Here is an 18,971-nt window from a genome sequence, read left to right on the forward strand (position 1 = left end):
CTCTCTAACCCCTCTGTGTGTGATTGTGTCTCTCTCTCTTTCTCTCTAACCCTCTGTGTCTCTCTCCAACGTCTGTCTCTCCCTCTCCCCCCGAATGCTTTTCTGTGTTTCTGTCTACCTTTTATTTATTTAATTAATGAATTGGTAGTGCCATCTGATGGTGTGGCTTTATTTAAAGGGGTGGGGTCAAGCGCCCCACCACCTTTAAATTTCACCAGCCGCCACTGGATCAAGACATTTTTATATTTACTGAATAATGAAAGAATCTATAAGCATAATTTGCAGCATTAAAGTAAAAAGTATGTTTTAAACATATTTTAATGGGCATGGATTTCTAGATCTCATAATCAGAGCAAGCATTTTGTTATCTGGCAAGAGTTTCTGTTACAATCCTTTGAGACTAAAATCAGATGTTTACTAAGTTGACCAGTTTTCCAAGACACCATTTAAAGGGACATGAAACCCATATCAATCCCATATGCAAATTTAAATAACTTTCCAATTTACATCTAATATCTAATTTATTTCATTCTTTTGATATCCTTTGTTGAAAATCATATCTAAATATGCTCAGTAGCTGCTGATTGGTGGCTGCACATAGAAACCACATGTGATTGGCTCACCCATGTGCATTGCTATTTCTTCAACAAAGGATATCTAAAGAATGAAGGCGTATCCTAGCCACTGCCTCACCAGCCTCTGACGTCACTGCACGTCACTGATATGTATGTACAGTATATATACAAATTATAGCCCTTTCCTTTCAAATACCTTGTCATATACCATATACAGGGAGTGCAGAATTATTAGGCAAATGAGTATTTTGACCACATCATCCTCTTTATGCATGTTGTCTTACTCCAAGCTGTATAGGCTCGAAAGCCTACTACCAATTAAGCATATTAGGTGATGTGCATCTCTGTAATGAGAAGGGGTGTGGTCTAATGACATCAACACCCTATATCAGGTGTGCATAATTATTAGGCAACTTCCTTTCCTTTGGCAAAATGGGTCAAAAGAAGGACTTGACAGGCTCAGAAAAGTCAAAAATAGTGAGATATCTTGCAGAGGGATGCAGCACTCTTAAAATTGCAAAGCTTCTGAAGCGTGATCATCGAACAATCAAGCGTTTCATTCAAAATAGTCAACATGGTCGCAAGAAGCGTGTGGAAAAACCAAGGCGCAAAATAACTGCCCATGAACTGAGAAAAGTCAAGCGTGCAGCTGCCAAGATGCCACTTGCCACCAGTTTGGCCATATTTCAGAGCTGCAACATCACTGGAGTGCCCAAAAGCACAAGGTGTGCAATACTCAGAGACATGGCCAAGGTAAGAAAGGCTGAAAGACGACCACCACTGAACAAGACACACAAGCTGAAACGTCAAGACTGGGCCAAGAAATATCTCAAGACTGATTTTTCTAAGGTTTTATGGACTGATGAAATGAGAGTGAGTCTTGATGGGCCAGATGGATGGGCCCGTGGCTGGATTGGTAAAGGGCAGAGAGCTCCAGTCCGACTCAGACGCCAGCAAGGTGGAGGTGGAGTACTGGTTTGGGCTGGTATCATCAAAGATGAGCTTGTGGGGCCTTTTCGGGTTGAGGATGGAGTCAAGCTCAACTCCCAGTCCTACTGCCAGTTTCTGGAAGACACCTTCTTCAAGCAGTGGTACAGGAAGAAGTCTGCATCCTTCAAGAAAAACATGATTTTCATGCAGGACAATGCTCCATCACACGCGTCCAAGTACTCCACAGCGTGGCTGGCAAGAAAGGGTATAAAAGAAGAAAATCTAATGACATGGCCTCCTTGTTCACCTGATCTGAACCCCATTGAGAACCTGTGGTCCATCATCAAATGTGAGATTTACAAGGAGGGAAAACAGTACACCTCTCTGAACAGTGTCTGGGAGGCTGTGATTGCGGCTGCACGCAATGTTGATGGTGAACAGATCAAAACACTGACAGAATCCATGGATGGCAGGCTTTTGAGTGTCCTTGCAAAGAAAGGTGGCTATATTGGTCACTGATTTGTTTTTGTTTTGTTTTTGAATGTCAGAAATGTATATTTGTGAATGTTGAGATGTTATATTGGTTTCACTGGTAAAAATAAATAATTGAAATAGGTATATATTTGTTTTTTGTTAAGTTGCCTAATAATTATGCACAGTAATAGTCACCTGCACACATAGATATCCCCCTAAAATAGCTATAACTAAAAACAAACTAAAAACTACTTCCAAAACTATTCAGCTTTGATATTAATGAGTTTTTTGGGTTCATTGAGAACATGGTTGTTGTTCAATAATAAAATTAATCCTCAAAAATACAACTTGCCTAATAATTCTGCACTCCCTGTACAGTATATACCTTTTAACCCTTATTACTTTTTAATTTTAAAATTTAGGTGAATAATTTATATTAGATAGTGTATATATGAGTGTATAATGTATTTATTTTGTGCTTGGTGCAACTTTTTATTTAGCCCGCCCCTAACCCTTTATGTGAGGAATTCAGTCATGCTAACCTGAGGAGCGCAAATTTAGTTTGCGCTTGTGCGGTCACGTTTACTTTCAACTTGTATTATGAGTTTAAGTTAGCACAGGCGGGATATTTCAATATCGCGCATGCGCTAATGTTAGCATGACACTTGTAAAGTAGCCCATAGTATGGTATTATTATGATTCTGTAAATACAGTACACTAGACACACTGTAAATCAGAATGTCAGACTGTCCTTTCGTGTAATGTCCTGTACTGTGCTCTCTCTTACAGGCCACAGTGAGTACTCTTACCAGCAGTCGTCCTATGGAGAACAAAGTTATGATAGGACATTTGAGGACTCCTCTCAGCATTACTATGAAGGAGGTGAAAGAGTCACATTCAGACACAAATGACACCAAACACCTACAGTATTATGCATGTTCAATTAGATGCTAAATTTGTGGTGAAAGATACTGAATCTTTCAGTCTAGATTTTAAATTCTCTTAAACACCTCTTGCTTAAAAAAAATGTGCTTTGTTCCCCATTCCCCAGAGAGGTCAAAAAGTAATATCTGTAAACTAGTTTTTTTTTAAATTCTGCAAATTGCTTAAAGGGACACTAAACCAAAAAAATTTCTTTCATGATTCAGGTAGATAAAAGAATTTTAACAAACACTCCAAGTTACTTCTATTATCTAATTTGCTTCATTCTTTAGATATCCTTTGTAGAAGAAATAATGATGCACATGGGTGAGCCAATCACGAGGCATCTGTGTGCAGCCATCAATCAGCAGCTACTAAGCCTATTAGATAATAGAAGTTAATAAGAAAGATGTTTAAAATCGCATGTTCTTTTTAAATCATGAAAGAAGCCATTAAGCCATTTATTTGATTTTCAACATTTAGACACAATTACTGTAGATATTTAATGTCCTTTTAAAGCTGTGTCACTTTATGCAATCACAAAACCATGCATGATTAGACACCGTACTACTACTTTCTGAGCAGTTTAGTAATTAACACCTGTTTGTGTTCAAACTTTTTTAGGGAACACACAGTACAGCCAGCAACAAACAGGATACCAGCAAGGAACAGGGCAGCAGCAAGCTTACTCGCAGCAACAGTACCCCAACCAGCAGAACTACCCGGGACAACAGCAGGGATATGGTAAGTGTGATGTTAGTGGTAAGAAAAGGCAGAGAAAGAAGGGAATGTAAGAGCAAGATTCTTAGGTGAATGTGGAGAGAAATTGTAAAAAAGGAAATTCCAAGTTTCATTTCTCTCTTAAAAAGGGACAGTTTACACTAAACTTTTCTCCCCTTTAATTTGTTCCCAGTTATCCATTTTACCTGCTGGAAGGTATTACATTGTTTACAAATAGCTCCTTTACCTTTAGATCAACATTTGAAATAGCTGAATTTGCCTGTGGTATCTAAATATTCTGACAGTTTCTATACTTAAGTATAGGCTATAAATAAGCTCTGTAAACATAGCCAGCAGAAGAAATTAGACTCCCAGTGGGAGGTAGATCAGATGGTAGGTGAGATAAGCAATACACTGTTAATTTCCAATTGTTCTCTCTAAGGCCCTGATCAAAGCATCGACAGACCGTCGTGAAACTGCTTCGATAGCCTCACAGTTTGAAGGTCTGTCAAAGTATTCAAAGAAAAGAGGTGTGTCTGAGCAATGCCGGCGAGCGGCGATGTCTTTCCCATAGAAGTCAATGGGAGCGTGACATCACCTCCAATCGCCGGCATTTTGCTATGGGGGGCCCTATTTGAAGTGTGCCTACACGGCGCAGTCAGTGTGCTCACTTAAAATTAAAATAGTTTCCGTGTAGGCTCACTTCAAATATTGCCATGGGGACCTAAGTTTTAATTACACCTACAATAACTAGCTCAGGCGATATATTTTCTGCAGCTGATAGCTGGTGAGACAAACAGGCCTGCTACCCTCCTCACAACGATCTTGTCTTGATGTGTCTGAAGCAAAGTAAAGGTTACTCTCACTAGCACGCCACGCTAACTCCCCCTGAACGTCTATAACTAACTGATGCCTAAGCTACACTCCCCCTGCACCTCCCAGCTAACTCCCCCTGACAGCATACACTTACGTTGCACCTAACCTACACACCCCTGGAAAGCTAAGTCCCTAATACCGCCTACACTGACGTAATGTTTAAACTACACTCCCCTGGAAAGTCCAGCTAATTGCCTACTGTCAAAAATTAACTCACTATAATAAATGATACTAAAAATAATAAACCTCCCCATTATAACTATGAAGCTATGTCACAAATTATCATCAATGTTTAAATAATGTGGCACAAAGATGCACTAAAACGCAGGCAGCTAACCGCCGGAGGGCTGGCAAAACCTTGCCGACCTAACTCCACACCGATCCGGAATTGAGCCCTGGTCCGCCACTTCTTAAAAGGGGTGTCGATCGAGTAGGGTGCCCTACTCGATCGGTACTAAAAGTAGCCCTTTTAGTATGTTGTCGGCAATTTGATGAGGCACCTACGGATACCATTTGTTTGGGGGTGCTACCTTCTGGGAGAATGGGGGACACTTCAAATCCGGCCCCCCATGTGTTTAGGGGTTAATAGGATAGATACTTGCGGTGGGTTTGTGGCAATTTAGAGGTTAATTGAATAGATACTTGCGGTGGGTATGTGGCTATTTAGATATTTATTAGTATATTGTTAGCTTGCGATCGTGGGGTACTTCGGTTTAGGAGTATTAGGATTAGTGGTTAGGCACGGCAGTTATATTCCACTGATCCCTTTTCTACACATCGTCAATATGGTCAGAGATGCTGGGTGTTATCTATAGCCAGTATTGCTGACCAAAGTTTAACCCAACTATATTTAATTTAACGCATAGCAATATTTAAAATTCCCTGTATAATATGTTGCAAGGCAGATAATATTCAGCTGTATCCCCAGCCCACTAAAATTTGCTCTGAATTGCTGGTTATCTAATTTGTAGTCTGTCTCTCTCTTCAGTTCCCTCACAAGGTGCCTCCTCTCAGTATTCCACTTACCAGCAAGGTCAGAGCCAGCAGTACAGTACCTACAGGGCACCACAGTCTGCAACTTCTGCCCAGCAACAGAGACCCTACGGCTATGAGCAGGTATGCTTTGTGTGACTCTAAATAGAAATCTACTAAGTATGTAAAATGAGCATTATGGTAGTTCCATTAATTGTATAATACAGGAAGATCTAAAACAAGAGAAACAGAGGGCGCCACATAGTGCAGATAAATGAGGGTAAAGATGATAGGAAATGCACGTATACAGGTATCCTACTCACGTAATTGTAAGCACTGATGTGCAATACGAGCAGGCCGAGTCCAAAGAGTCGCTCGGCAGACTCCCCAGGCACCTGGATCAGGTGATCTTTGTTGTCCCGGCAACAAGAGTACCAAAGAGCAGTGGGTAGTTCCCAAAGACTTTTTTACTGTTTGGCAGCAGTTGTTCATTAGGAGGTGCAGTCTTTGCTAGTTAGCAGCAATGAATTAGACAAAGGTGCAGTGGATGTCATGCACAGCAAACCAGATGCTTCGATAATAAACAGGAGTGCAGCAGCAATGTATCAAAACATCAAAGGTTTAATATAGCTTAAAAGCATAAAAACAAGCAACGTGTTTCTCCGTGTCCCAGCACGGTTTCATCAGGCTATAAACACAGTTAACAATGCTGCTACACTTATAACAAGAATTAGCCAATCGGCATCTAATAGGTTTTCACACCCACAAAATACACAGCTGTTTAACATAATGACGGTTCAAGTACAAGTATCTTTTCAACAATAAATGACTGCTTGGCTCACAAGTCTCAAAGTATATAATGTTTATATTCCCACAGGACAACAGAATCCTAACAATCAAATTAGTTATAGTGTTACATATATTATATATTTTGTTGATGAACTATATACAGATATGTATGTTTCTATATTATCAAAAGAACGTGGATATAAAGGGGTTGTACGAGATTAAGGGGAGGGAACATTTACTGAAAGGCATCTCGTAAACAACCAATCAAAACCAGATGGGCGTGAACAAGTTCACAATAACATGAGTGTGTGAAGAAATCCATGGCAACATGACATGCCATAAAGAGACTCTACACCACCGGGCAAGGCGGATCTCAACAGTCGATCAACTCCAGCCACATTCAAGTGCATCGCAAATCAACATCCATCCAGGAACACCATGCATATCGCAAAAAACACGCCCATCAAAATACATCATTCTAGGGCGGACCAATCGCGCAAAGGGGGGAGAGGTACATCATTCACAATAACAAACCATATCAACAAACTCTACCATTGGGTGATAATAGAAAGGAGTGTAAAGCGTGAACCAATCACATACAAAGAGGTGGAACGAGAAATAGTAATGCACAAAAAAAGAGTACAAATGTAAACATACATAAACACACAGTGCTTCATAATAGAATCCTAAGATAACGGGTGTGATACACCGCAATAGAAACATGTTAATAAGCATATGTACAAATATATCTGTATATGCATATAGGTGTACTACATATAGGATACACTAGATGAATGAATGTTATTAGAGTTAAACTAAATCAGAAATGCTATTAACATGAAAGTGTTAACACATAAGCTAGTTACACAGAAGTGTAAAGACAAAATATCTAGCTGAAAAAATTCCGCTGAACATATAGTCGACAAAAAAATAATAATAATGAAAAAATGTGAAAAATATTTTATATACATGTATATTCAATAATCTAAAGTAGTGTAATTACCAGAGAAGACTCATAATAGTGAAATGAAAAAGTATATATATTATTGTGGCTCAAAACAAATGATAGGAGGTCAGAGAGGGGGGGATAAGGGGGGCGGAGTGGTCTGATGCCCCACATCCAACCCCTAGAAGTCCGCTGCGTAGACAGCACCCACAATATATGATAATGTATGTGTGTCTGCAGCCCGTCGCTGCGGCATAGGAGAGCCTCACCTCTATCTATCTCACACTCTCAGAGATGCATGTCAGTGTTGATGGGTATGTGACCTCTGACTACTGGGGTAGGTGGATGTACCTGCGAGGAGTCTGCGTGAGGTACTCCCTACATAATAACCCTCCCCTTCATGTCTGATTTGGTCCAGTCTCTACCTGTTTGGGGTAAAATAGGCTAAGATGGAACTCAACTCCAGCAGAAGTATTTTTTATTTTGCTCAGATGAAGAAAGAAGGTTTGACACATCTTGGCACAACATGCTATCTCTGCAAGGATCCATCTATCCTCTGACAGCTGTTGAGAATCCCACCTGTGACCCTGCAAATGGTTTATACATATAGACACTACCATGTGTTGCAGACGATTATAATTCTGGTTTTCACAGTGAAATTATGGATTTTTGAAATTTCAGCAAGTGCCCTTTGGGTTACTCTTACTCGTGCAGGGCTGTAATACAAGTGGCATGCTATTTAGTGCTCCTGCTTGAGTTTTAACTTCGCTATCGTGAATGCGTTATCGTATACTCCCCATAGAAGTCAATGGTGAGCACAGAAAAAAAAACCAACACCTATTGCTCATCTCTCTAACCCGACAGGTGTTTTGAATATTTCTCATTCAAATGTTCTTCACATACAAAACAATGTAATTTTTATTGTATGTATACTTTCTGACTGTTCTCTACGCTTAATGGCTCTGTTAACATCCTATAAATTACATTTGTTGAATGCTGTTAGAGAAGAAATTGCTATCTTACAGGCAGAAAGGAACAATAGGCTAACTGATACCAATTTTTCCAGGTTTGATGCAATATTGAAAAGTGGTGTGGCAGAGGCCAAACAATTGGTTCTTGAGACTAAACGTACCAAATTTATTAGGGACCAGTCAGACTATGCTAACAATAGTGTCTATATCTGGAGGCGATCTGAAAGGAGCTCATCTAGGAGAAACTATAGGGGAAGGTCTAGAAATAGACGTAACAACAGCAATAATAACAAAAATAAAAACATTGAACAGTCAGATCAGTCACATAACTCTAAAAAAGTCACATATTCAGATAGTGAGTTTGAGTCTGGCGATGAAAGAGGTGCCTCAGGAGGTGAGGAACAACCTAAAGGTATTTTGAAAATAACTCACACACCCACTGAGACACACATAAGTGATTCACATAACCAACAACAGGTAGCAAGGCCTAAAGACATACAATCATACCCGAATCCCACAGCTTCCAAATATGTTTACATTAGTGAAACTATTCCTAACACCCATACACAAGGGTCTACAGTTTAAAAAGAAGATCTACACAATATGGCGCAGATTTTTTGCCTTCCCCACGCAGAAAAAAACGGGGATAGGTCAAGGGACCTATGGTGGAACAGACCGGTACCAACTGAGAGGGAACAGGGGCAATCGAGGGAAGCAAAAATACAAATAATTAACAATGTGATTAATTCATCTGATCACATTTTGACACCACCACAACTTTCAGTACTTAGTTATGGTCTTAATTTTTCACCTACTAACAACTTTGATATCTTTAAAACTCTTTTAGACGTCAACAAACTCATCAGAAACATCACACTTAACAAATATTACAACGATACACCTGAACATACCTCTGATAATGCTGAACCTTTCATTAGAGATGTAAGTACTAATACAAAAGTCTCCATCAATAGAGCTTCTTTTAAGGAAGCATGTGACACTTTAACACTTGAACACCTTTGGAGGGAAGGTCTAGAGGATACTAATTCTGATAGGCTAAATTCACATGGGGGTTTCAGAAACCCCTCTACTTTTTATCCTATTACAGCATAGGGGTTAGATTTTGGAAACTTTTTTTAAAAGAGTTGAACGTGATCTTTTAGAACTTAAATCCAATAGCTCCTATACCAAACAGAATCTCACAAGGCAAGAACAAGTGGCTCTGGAAGAATTGAGATGCAAGGAGGATATAGTTGTTCGCTTGGCAGATAAGGGTGGCTCCATAGTCGTCCTCAACAGGTCTGATTATGTTGAGGAGGCCCATCGCCAGCTTGATGACACAGAAAACTATATCTGCCTTGCATCTGATCCGACCAGAGCCTTCCAGAGAGAGCTATTTAGCTTGCTGGATGATGGATTGGAAGATGGGCACTTTGACATTAAAACATTTGAGTTTTTGTGTGTCAAACATCCTATAGTGCCCATCTTCCATCACTTGCCCAAAGTACACAAGTCCCTTACAAACATCAAAGGACGTCCCATAGTGAGCGGGATAGGTTATTTGACTGAGCATACATCACAATGGATAGACAGTATCCTACAACCACTTGTGGTTTCTTTGTTTGGTTACCTTCGGGACACCAAACATGTGATAGACATATTGGAAGGTACGGATTGGAAGTACGATGTAGTCAAAGGGGCCACAATAGACGTTGTGGCCCTATACTCGTCCATTCCCCACAAACAAGGTCTGGAAGCGATAGCATATTTTTTGAAACATCATTCCAACCTAACCCATGATTTCCAGATGTATATTCTGCGACTACTTAAATATTTATTGACTCACAACTACTTTAAATTTGAGGACCAATTCTATCTCCAGAGATGTGGAACAGCTATGGGGGATGAAATTTGCCCCCTCCTATGCCAACCTGTTTATGGGTTGGTGGGAGCTGTCCCACATCTATGGAGATAGTAACCCCTTTAGACATTTTGTCCATTATTATGGGCGATACATAGATGACTGGTCATCTGGTTGGGTGATGATGCTGATTTCTCGAATTTCATGCACTATCTTAATGGCAACACCTATGGTGTTCGGTTCACTTCCAAATTACAAAATAATTCAATCAACTTTTTGGATATTACTCTGACAGGTACTAGAGAGGGAAAAATCATCAGTAACATCTATAGGAAACCCACTGCTGGGAATGCGCTATTACACGCTAAAAGCTGTCACCCAAGCCATATTCCCTTTGCTGTAGCTAAGGGACAATTTGTTAGAGTCAAAAGAAATTGTAGTCAGGAAGACATGCAAACAATCTAAAGATCTTACTAGAAGACTCAAACAAAGAGGATATTCTGACAAAATCATACGTAAAGCAGAGAGACAAGTACAGAGTATTGATAGAAATTAACTCATTCAAGAACAGTCAAAGACATCCAGAAAATCAGATACTGACTCTCAGGGTATCACATTTGTCACAGAGTTCAGTGCACAATATCCAGAGATCTGCAAGATCGTTAGAAAACATTTTAACTTTTTGTCCGCTGATGACAAACTGGAAAAATGTGTGAAAAATGGATTACGCTGCTCCTACCGGAGAACACGTACTCTGGCCAATACACTATCACCGTCATCATTACCAGAGCTTGATAAACCAGCCAGCTCGTGGCTCACACAAAAGGGTCTTTACAAGTGCAGACAAAAATGTTGGGTTTGTGAGTATATCACAGCTTCAAACATATTCAGATCAGAGGTTACTGGGGAAACTTTCCCCATTACTAGTTGTTTGAAATGTACCACTACATATGTGATATACTTGCTAACCTGTACATCTTGTCACCTTCAATATGTAGGCCTCACTACAAACGAGGTGAAAGTTCGTATTAGAAACCACCTGTCTACAATACAGGCAGGTGAGGCGAGCACTCCTCTGGTTAGACATTTTGCTCGCTGCCATGATAAAAATATCAGCACCCTGAGATGGCAAGCCATAGAAAGGGTTTTCTGTCCCCCTAGAGGTGGTGACCGTGAAAAACTGCTGCAGAAGAGGGAGATGTACTGGATTTTTAAACTCCAAACTAGGGTGCCAAATGGCCTGAACTCTGAATACGATTTAATTAATTTTTGGAGATAACCGCTTTTTGCTGGGTTCACATCTAGTGGGTCATCTCCCTCTTCTGCAGCTAGTCCATTTTCATATCCACAGTAATGTTCACATTTACATATTCACATTTTTGACTATCTATACATTGTTATCCACACATATATAAGTCTACTCTTTGGTGTGAATGGTTATTAGGCAAACCTGCACACATGTGACTGTGGTGTTTATGTTCATAAATGCTACTATGCAGTTGCTTGGCATTTGACTACAGGGAGATTTTCAACCCCACAATGTACTACAACTGTGTATGCTTGAAGCTTTATTTCTTAGTAAATTCCCATTAGGTATTGGGTTTCCAGCTACTTTATTATAGCTGTGGTTTCCTTTGAATATCAATTCATTTAAATAAGAGCTTAATAGTACTATATATAAATTAGCACAAAAGCCCTCATGCATTTATAAATGTTCATTCATAAATCTCATTGATCAACTATTGGTCTATCTGGACAAGCTTTTGTGCATGCACCTTTGTTATTATTTATATATAAAATTGCTATTTTCATGCATTGCTATCTATACTGCTCATATTGTTCACATGGATGTTCAATATGATAATCTAAGTCCATAGTGTTCATTATATGGGATTTTATAAGTAGTGTAGATTATGTCAATTTATTTATGTAATCCTTTGAATTTGTCTGTTTAGTAACATTGCTATGTATATAAACCATACCACACTATACAGCACTTTTGTATTGGGCAATTTAAATTGTAAGGAGAGTGGGTATAGTAATTACCTCTTGACACACCTTGTTGAATTTTTATCCTGATTGTATTTTAACCAATGAGATGTAACCTACTACCTTAAATAGGTTGTCAGGTGTCCTTAGAAACAGCTATGATTACGACCTGAAGGTCGAAACATGTCAGCCGTTTTGTGCAAGTGATTGTGTCTTACTCATGTATCCCATGGATGTTGTGGGCATTTTTAACCCCTTAATGACAACTGACGTACCAGGTACGTCATGCATTAACAAGCAGTTAATGACAATGGACGTACCTGGTACGTCAGTTGTCAAACAGAGTGCTGGAAGCGATCACAAATGCTTCCAGCAGCTCTGAGGGTATTGCAGTGATGCCTCGATATGGAGGCATCCTGCAATACCACTTTACAAGCCTCCGATGCAGAGAGAGCCACTCTGTGGCCCTCTCTGCACCGGTAGCGATAGTGCCAGTGTCCGCCGGGTGCACGATGCGCGTGCACGATGCGCGAGTGTGCACGTGAGCGTGCATGTGCGTGTGCACGGGGCGCGCGTGCACGTGCACCCATTAGCCACACTGACACCAATGAATGAGGGCAGAAAGGGGAAAAAAAAGGGATTTTTTTTTTTTTTAAATATAAAAGGATCTGGGAGGGGGTGGGGGTGGGGGTATTGTGGGGGGCTGCTACACTACAGAAATAGTTTTTTAAGTAAAAAATAAAATAAAAATACTTTTTGGGGGGTTTGGCGGTAATTAGGTAGGGGAGAGGGTTAGAGAGCTGGAGGGGGGATCAGGGAGGTTGGGGCTAAGGCAGGGGTCCATCACAGCTAAAATACTTTATTATTTTTATTTTAAAAAAAACAAAAACTCTTTTATTTAGTACTGGCAGACTTTCTGCCAGTACTTAAGATGGCAGGAACAATTGTGGGGTGGGGGAGGGAAGAGAGCTGTTTGGGAGGGATCAGGGGGTGGGATGTGTCAGGTGGGAGGCTGATCTCTAAAATTAACCCTGCAAGCTCCCTACAAGCTACCTAATTTAACCCCTTCACTGCTGGGCATAATTAACGTGTGGTGCGCAGCAGCATTTAGCGGCCTTCTAATTACCAAAAAGCAACGCCAAAGCCATATAAGTCTGCTATTTCTGAACAAAGGGGATCCCAGAGAAGCTTTTACAACAATTTCTGCCATAATTGCACAATCTGTTTGTAAATAATTTCAGTGAGAAACCTAAAATTGTGAAAAATGTTAAGTTTTTTTTTTTATTTGCTCGCATTTGGCGGTGAAATGGTGGCATAAAATATACCAAAATGGGCCTAGATCAATACTTGGGGTTGTCTACTACACTACACTAAAGCTAAAATTAACCAAATTAACCCTACAAGCTCCCTAATTAACCCCTTCACTCCTGGGCATAAAACACGTGTGGTGCGCAGCGGCATTTAGCGGCCTTCTAATTACCAAAAAGCAACCCCAAAGCCATATAAGTCTGCTATTTCTGAAAAAAGGGGATCCCAGAGAAGCATTTACAACCATTTGTGCCATAATTGCAGAAGCTGTTTGTAAATAATTTCAGTGGGAAACCTAAAGTTTGTGACAAATTTTGTGAAAAAGTGAACTTTTTTTTTTTTTGATCGCATTTGGCGGTGAAATGGTGGCATGAAATATACCAAAATGGGCCTAGATCAATACTTTGGGTTGTCTTCTAAAAAAAAATATATACATGTCAAGGGATATTCAGGTATTCCTGACAGATATCAGGGTTCCAATGTAACTAGCGCTAATTTTGAAAAAAAGTGGTTTGGAAATAGCAAAGTGCTACTTGTATTTATTGCCCCATAACTTGCAAAAAAAGCAAAGAACGTGTAAACATTGGGTATTTCTAAACTCAGGACAAAATTTAGAAACTATTTAGCATGGGTGTTTTTTGGTGATTGTAGATGTGTAACAGATTTTGGGGGTCAAAGTTAGAAAAAGTGTGTTTTTTTCCATTTTTTCCTCATATTTTTTTTTTTTTTTTTTTAGTAAATTATAAGACATGATGAAAATAATGGTATCTTTAGAAAGTCCATTTAATGGTGAGAAAAACGGTATATAATATGTGTGGGTACAGTAAATGAGTAAGAGGGAAATTACAGCTAAACACAAACACTGCAGAAATGTAAAAATAGCCATTGTCATTAAGGGTAAGAAAATTGAAAAATGGTCCGGTCATTAAGGGGTTAAGCTTCATATTAAAGTTTGGAACTTTTAACTTTATTTCGTCTACTGCATTCTGCCTTTGTTACCTTTATATATAGGTAAAGATATATATTTTACATTAACATTATCAGATATATATAGAAATATATATTTAATAATAAAAAATACATTATTTTCTATGTGAAGAACATAGGAATGTAAAATATGAGTCATGCGTATCGGGGTTCACAATTTAGAATTGCTAACTTCAATGCGCGTTGTTGAAAAATTGAACTAACACCCTTCCCCCTCCGCCGTTGGGCCACCCACCAGCCTCCCGCTTTCCCTCCACACCTCCGCAGGCACCAGCAGATGATTGTTACAGACGGTGACACACACAGTGTCACTGTCTGTAACGATCTGGCATCTGCCTTCATATGGAACCGGAGCACCGATCGTGCAATGCAAACCAACCAAAGTCTCTTTAGTGCAGCCAAACAAGAGTTCCCTTTCTGAAGATTAATCTGAACACAAGTTTGGCCCATGCATGCTCTCCAGAGTACAACATTCAGTGGAGGTACTGGGATTGTTGTCTGTGAAGAACATCATTATATTTGAACCAAAAAGCAGTTTACAGGCTCTGAAGATCTGAGTGTACCATCTTCATATTCTTATCCAGTCATGCAATGTAATGTATTTTATTCTGGAATTTTCACAGAAATGGGGCATTCTGAAAATATATCTGATTACATCAAAGGATAACTGTTATATTGTGAGGCACTGTGCTAGAAGGAGAGATCCCCATGCATTTGCCATACATGCTATGGGAATTCCCTTCCAGTGTAGACCACTTTATGTCTTTCCTTCAGGTGTTTTCCTCCTAAGATTAATACAAAAGATCAAGGAGGGCAAACAAACGTGATACTTCTGGCTGTACTTGGCCCTAGAGAAATTTGTTTTCAGAACTATTTCTTCTCTCTCTTGACAGAATTGTTGAGCTTTTCTTTAGACACCCAATGGTTTATGCCAGGGTCCATTTCTTTACAAGACTTAAAAATGATTTCTCAGATGGCTTGGTTATTGAATCCTGTAGCAGCAAATTCATATTATGTTTAAGCCACCTTTCTTTCACTAAGGCATGGAGAGTCCACAACTTCATTCCTTACTGTTGGGAAATACAACATCTGGCCACCAGGAGGAGGCAAAGACAAAGGCTTAAATATCAATCTTAGTTAGAGTATTGATGAATGTTAGAGTCTGGAGATGCAGGGAAAGATTTTCTGCGAAGCGATCCAGACTGTCTATCTAACAGCTCCTGGGCAATCAGTGTTAACGAGTTACACTGCTTGCCTTTTTACACTCAGGTCCCTATCAGAGCACCATGGCAAGGCTGTCACACTTGAGAGGCTGTATCTGTTTCACAGCATAGATCCTGGAGGGTAAGTCCACTTTATTTCATTATTGCGTAGAGACTTTATTATTAGGGTCACAGTGTGACTCCTCATAACCTCAATAGGATCAAGGGTTAATATCTAAGTTAATCAGATAGTATTTTGGAACAGTTTGGGGATATATGTAGTGCTTTGTTCTATATAGACTTTGTGAAGGTTTGGGCTCAAAAAGACTGCATACTTTTGGCAATGGAACAAGACAGGTTTCACTTTTGTTTTTGTGAGTTGAACAGCTTCTAATAGCTTTGTGTGCTTTTCTCATAGCAGTGGAGGTCCCTTCTTGCGCACCACGTAATACGGGTGTGGCTTATTCATTTTCCTTGCGATCCTGCTGCAGGAACTCTGACAATCCTACGGAGAGTGTTCTATAACTGTCTGGGTCTAGGAGGTGGTGACTGCCCCAGCCATTGGGGTTATAAAGGTGCTTCTTTTTTATTAATAAAACTAGTCCCAGAAATATTGTTGTTTAAATCCGTTTTTCTTATTGTGGTATTGCATATCCAGCAATGGAGGACTATGATAATACGTTAGAAGGTTCAGCACCTTGTATTCTAAATAATAATGCCTGTTTATACTGTGAGGAGGCCGTGGTTTGTCCACCTGCTCAATTTTGTTCCAATTGCCTGGGTACCGTTCTAAAGTCTAAGAAGGAAAATAAATCTGCTAACCCCCCTAGCATAATTAGTCCCTCTGAGCCGTCAACCTCTCAGGATTCTGTGGTCCGGGAGATGCCTACCCTATCCCCTCAAACCGCTTCACATGCAGTACCCCGCGGCACGCCTATTACTCCGGCTGGAGGGAGCCTTTTCCCAACGGACTTTACCATGCAAGTTGGAAAGTTTCCTGAGAAGAATGTTCCAACATACTGGATTTTTACACACAGAGAGAAATGCACTCACAGGAATGAATAACAAGCTCAATACCATTGTTAGCCTGTTCCATGGCGATTTACCACCTGGGTGCAACTTCTTTTAGCCCAGTAATGCTTTTCACAGAGTAGAACTTTCCTGTAGTATATCAGTCTGATCCCGCCTATTACGGTCAGTCCAGCGCCAAAATACCAGGCAATTCCTCTCTGAACAAGGAACACAGCAACCCCAGACAATCATTTCGGCCTTTATTGGGCCCCGTCAGTGAGGTGTAGCCATATTCCTCTAAGCACACTGAGCAAGGAGTCCATACTGGATTTTTATTTCAACCGGCAGCTGTGGTTGCTACAGTGGCTGGGGCCGCCACCTACTGGCGTAACTCTTTGTCAGAACTTATCGAGGTGAAATATCCCCTCGAAGATATTCGGGAGAGGATTAAGGCCTTAAAAATAGCTTTCTCTTATATCTGTGATGTGAATATGCAGATCATATGCCTGAAAGCAAAGGCTTCAGGTTTTGCCGTCCTAGCTTGGAGGGCTTTCTGGTTGAAATCTTGGTCTGCGGATATGGTTTCTAAATCCAGACTCCTTTCCTTATCCTTCAAGGGGATGGTTTTATTTGATCCAGGTCTAAACTCTATCATTTCTACTGTTACCAGAGGGAAAGGTGCTTTCCTTCCGCAAGATAAGAAGAACAGACCTCCAAGCCTGAGCAACCCAAGAGTACCTGGAAACCTGCTCAGTCCTGGAATAAGTCCAAGCAAACTAAGAAGCCAGGCAGACTGTCGTTTTTCTCAGATGCCTGGTTTCAGGACGTTCAGGACCCTTGGGTACTGGAGGTACCCAAGATGAGATTCAAATCTCATCCACCCAGGGGCAGATTCCTCCTCTCCAGACTGTCGACAAGACCAGAGAAGAGGACAGCCTTCTTAGATTGCGTAAGGGATCTATCCTCCTTAGGAGTAATAGTCCCAGTACCTGCATCAGAAAGAGGTCTGGGGTTCTAGTCAAACCTCTTCGTGGTTCCTAAAAAGGAGGGAACTTTACATCCAATTCTGGACTTGAAGTGCCTAAACAGATTTCTGTGTCCCCACCTTCAAGATGGAGACGATCAGATCGATCCTTCCCCTGGTTCAGGAAGAACAATTTATGACTACCATCGATCTGAAGGATGCATACCTGCATTTTCTGATCCACAAGGGCCATTTCCTGTTCCTAATGTTTGCTTTTCTGGATCAGCACTTCCAGTTCATAGCACTTCCATTTGGCTTAGCTACTGCACCAAGAATATTTAGGAAGGTTCTGGGTGCTCTCATGGCTGTAGCCAGATCCCAAGGAATTGCAGTAGCTTCATAACTGGACGATATATTGGTACATGCGCCATCTTTTTTTTGTCTGGCAAAAGATCACTCAGAATTTGTTTTGAGTCTTCTTCTGTCTCATGGATGGAAAATAAACTTGGAAAAGAGTTCTCTTACTCCAAATACCAGGGTGAATTTCCTGTGCACGGTTATAGACTCGGTATCCATGAGGATCTTTCTAACAGATCAGAGACGTCGCAAGCTGACATCTGCCTGCCTTGCCCTTCAGGTTGCCTCAAAATCTTTGGTGGCCCAATGCAAGGAGGTGATTGGACTAATGGTGTCTTGTATGGCCATTATTCCTTTTGCCAGATTCCGTCTCAAACCTTTACAACTATGCATGCTGAGACAATGGAACAGCGATCATTCGGACCTGTCCCAACAGATCGTATTGGACAGCCTGTCGAGAGATTTGCTCTCTTGGTGGCTTTGTCAAGATCACCTGTTTTGAGGCACATGCTTCTTGAGACTGTCTTGGAAGATTGTGACTACGGTCGCCAGCCTTTCGGGCTGGGGAGCAGTCTGGGGTGTCAGGAAGGCACAGGAGGAGTCCACTCTTCCAATCAATATTTTGGAACTGCAGGCTATTTTCAATGCGCTGAAGGCTTGGCCCCAGCTCAGTGTGTCCCGGTTTATCAGATTCCAATCATACAATATAACTACGGTCGCCTACATCAACCATCAAGGAGGAACGAGGAGTTCCATATCGATGAGGGAGGTTTCCCAAATCTTAGAATGGGCAGAAGCCCACAATTGTATGCTGTAAGCGATCCACATTCCGGGTGTGGACAACTGGGAAGCAGACTTCCTCAACAGACAATCCTTTCACCCAGGGGAATGGTCCCATTCCCCGAGGTGTTTGCAAAGATTTGCAGCAGATGGGGGATGCTGGAGATAGATCTCATGGCCTCTCGTCTCAAAGCCAAACTACCCAGGTACGGGTCGAGATCGAGGGATCGTCAAACAGAGTTGATAGACGCTCTAGTGGTTCCATAGAGGTTCAGACTCATATCTCTTTCCTCCATTGCCTCTTCTCCCTCGTATGGTGGCCGTATTAAGCAGGAGCA

The 18,971-nt window shown here is 40.8% G+C and overlaps 1 protein-coding gene across 1 annotated transcript in view; it reads left to right on the forward strand.

Annotated features, from left to right (window-relative positions):
* SS18L1 (SS18L1 subunit of BAF chromatin remodeling complex) overlaps nt 1-18,971 on the forward strand; it is a 111,045-nt gene that overhangs the window by 84,405 nt on the left and 7,669 nt on the right. Inside the window, exons 8-10 of the mRNA XM_053693093.1 lie at nt 2,769-2,861; nt 3,525-3,644; nt 5,485-5,612. Of these exons, the coding sequence (XP_053549068.1) occupies nt 2,769-2,861; nt 3,525-3,644; nt 5,485-5,612 (341 nt within the window). The remainder of the gene's footprint in view (nt 1-2,768; nt 2,862-3,524; nt 3,645-5,484; nt 5,613-18,971) is intronic.

The sequence above is a fragment of the Bombina bombina genome, chromosome 1, assembly GCF_027579735.1.
Source record: "Bombina bombina isolate aBomBom1 chromosome 1, aBomBom1.pri, whole genome shotgun sequence".
Lineage (NCBI taxonomy): Eukaryota > Metazoa > Chordata > Amphibia > Anura > Bombinatoridae > Bombina > Bombina bombina.